Source organism: Anarrhichthys ocellatus, unplaced genomic scaffold, assembly GCF_004355925.1.
Source record: "Anarrhichthys ocellatus isolate YVR2014 unplaced genomic scaffold, GSC_Weel_1.0 scaffold6613, whole genome shotgun sequence".
Lineage (NCBI taxonomy): Eukaryota > Metazoa > Chordata > Actinopteri > Perciformes > Anarhichadidae > Anarrhichthys > Anarrhichthys ocellatus.
The window spans coordinates 1-2,788 of record NW_022286587.1 but is presented as its reverse complement, the minus strand read 5'-3'; the positions used below and the strand labels follow the sequence as shown (position 1 = coordinate 2,788).

Here is a 2,788-nt window from a genome sequence, read left to right as displayed (position 1 = left end):
ATAATGAAACATTTTAATTTTAATTTCAGTAGGTATTGATGCATATTTCCAATACGTACCAAAGTTATAGTTTGTGTCGATGTTCTGTTGTTGTACAGTTTGTTTGTATCCGTGATAATTAAGCAGAAAGTTAGAAGATAATCAGAAAGCTCAAAGTCTCTGCTGTCGTAACATCTTGAGCCAAAGAACTCAAAGAAAGTATTTAGCAGAGAAAATGAGTCCAAATATTGTGTGAAAAACTAAAGGATTCAGTCAAAAGTTCTTCTTCTGTGGTAGAACTTATTCCTGTATACAATAAATACATAAACTTGGTTTATTAATCATCTTTATTACATGTTGAGTAGTTTAGTGTTCACAGAATATACCTCATGTTATTAATAAACTATATAGGGACAGTTTTTTTTTATATCGCATATATCACATATTTGTGTATATAAATAAATATAATAATATAAATATATAACTGATTAATTATTACCAACAGGTTCACTGAGTGTCAGTGAGGTTTGGTTGTTTGATTAATTGTAAACTTGTCTCTTTAAACTAAAGACATCTTTTAGATTCATCGTGCGACCTCGTTGTCCACGCTGACGGTGGAAAGAATCGTCTTTCATCTTCACCTTTATTTTGTCTGAGGTGGTTATCTCAAACGCTCGGCAGATAAAATGATAAACATGAAAATATGTTAAGGGTATGTAAGAAAATGTTTTTTGGTCATTTGGGTGAACTGACCCTTTAAGGTGCATCACTGAGACACCAGAGACATGTTGATGTATGGAGCTGTTCCAGGTTTCTCAAGATTTATATATTGAATTGTTAACTGTACAAATGTTAAAGTAAGTCTGAACACAATGCCATAATAATAATGTGGATATACTGAAAACGGTCTCAACTGTTTTTAAAGGAACAGTGTAAGTTAGAGTGACATCTAGTGGTGAAGTTACAGATTGCAACAGACTAAATACCCCTCAGCTAAGCCCCTCCCCTTTCTAAGTGTAGAGAACTATGGTGGCCTTCAGCTGCAGAGAGTTATCTTTAGGGTTTGAGTACAAAATAGCCGATGCTGCAGCCTGATAATAAATGACACCAAAACAATGTACGAAAACAAAGTACTAATATAAAGCACCAATACTACGATCTTTAATTATTCAGCACCGGGGTCGTTTAATACCAGGTGCCTGGACGCATCACGACCTTCAGATAACGTAAAAACACGAACGGCTCTGACTAGAGCCAGGGTGAAGTTTGTCCGTTCTGGGCTGCTGTAGAAACATGGAGGTGCAAGATGGCCGACTCCGTGGAAGACGACCCGATGTAGCTTTTTCTAAGCTAAATAAAACACTTCGATTCTTAGTTTCAGGTGATTCTACACTGATTAAAACATAGCTATGACTATTATATTCAATATCGGCCTAAAACCCCCCTAAATGTTTCACATTGTCCCTGTACACATTGTGGATGTTTGTGTTTTCAGGAGGACCTCAACCATGTGCAACTCAGCGATCCGTCTCTCTCAGCGCTAGCGGCCCCTCTCTGCAGTGATGATGTACCTGGCTCACACGGCTCACTGCCAGTTCCTGGGCCTGATGGCGGGGGTCCTGGCCTGGATCCTCATCATGGCCGCCACCGGCCTGAACGAGTGGCGGCTGTGGTTTGTGGACGACGTGTCCGTGGTCACCTCGGGCGTGGCCTGGGTGGGCATCTGGAGGGCGTGTTTCTACAGCCACGCCCTCTCCGGGATAGAGAACTGTCGCGGCATCGGCATCTCGGACACTTTTGCTCCGGCGGAGATCCACGTCGCTCAGGTGCTGATGGTGCTGGCACTGATCTGCGGCCTGGTGGGGAACATCAGCGGCGCGGTGGCTGTGAGGATGGTCTACTTCTCCGTGGAGGATCGTAGGAACATGCGGCTGGTGTTCGTGCTGGCGGGGTTGATGTACCTGCTGACGGGGACGCTGTGCTCGGTGCCGCTCGCGTGGAACATGAGCTCGGTGCTGAACAACAGCAGCATCCACTTTCCTCCGGAGTTCCACCTCCCCGCCGCTCCGGTCAGGCAGCAGGTCGGATCGGCCATCGCCATAGGCGTCTTCGCCTCCATACTGATGCTCGTTAGCGGGCTGCTTTTCCTCAGCTACCGCTACGCCTGGACGGCCCCGAGTGCGGAGGCCCCTAAAAATGCCAGGAACTCGCTCCGTGGTCCCCGGACACAAACGGTCCTGGAACATAATGGAGACAACCAGGGCAGAGATAATCCTGCTTTTTACATCGAAGAAGTCTCATGATGGCAAAAATATCAAGAAGAGAAGAAGTTTTATCACAATATTGTTTATCGACTTAGGACCTGCAGGATGAGTTATATCACCAGAAACACTGAGATCTACACATCAAAATACAGCATCACCAAGAACAGTCAAAAATGAATTGTGATAAAACCATAGTATGAAAAATAAGAACTGATTTTAATATTACTACTAGAAAGAAAAGTATGAATATATTTTATTAAATAGAGTGATGTGTGACATTCAAATGCTGGCATCTCCTCCATATTAATGAACACGGATTCATTACTTGCACACAAGACCACTTGGAAAAGTTAATAAATGTACTTACAGCATTGATTTTGATGCATTTTTATTATTTGTGAAATATTATTTTCCACTTTCAATTAGTTAAATCTTTTAACCAACATCAGTCCTGATCATAACTATTAAATATTCATTCTTTTTCAGAATGTAACACCAGGAGAATAACATGTATTATCTCTATAATACAGCAGCGATGCCTCTAG

The 2,788-nt window shown here is 42.2% G+C and overlaps 1 protein-coding gene across 1 annotated transcript; it reads left to right on the top strand.

Moving 5' to 3' along the window:
- Nucleotides 1-73: 73 nt before the first annotated feature.
- Nucleotides 74-2,736, top strand: LOC116380263 (claudin-34-like). Its single transcript, XM_031842205.1, has 2 exons — nucleotides 74-1,360; nucleotides 1,475-2,736. The coding sequence occupies exon 2, from the start codon at nucleotides 1,542-1,544 to the stop codon at nucleotides 2,280-2,282; it is 741 nt and encodes a 246-aa protein (XP_031698065.1). The 5' UTR covers nucleotides 74-1,360; nucleotides 1,475-1,541; the 3' UTR covers nucleotides 2,283-2,736.
- Nucleotides 2,737-2,788: the final 52 nt, after the last annotated feature.

Bases quoted from the DNA above. Each gene is read 5' to 3' on its own strand.
- LOC116380263 (XM_031842205.1), top strand. From the start codon at position 1,542: ATGATGTACCTGGCTCACACGGCTCACTGCCAGTTCCTGGGCCTGATG.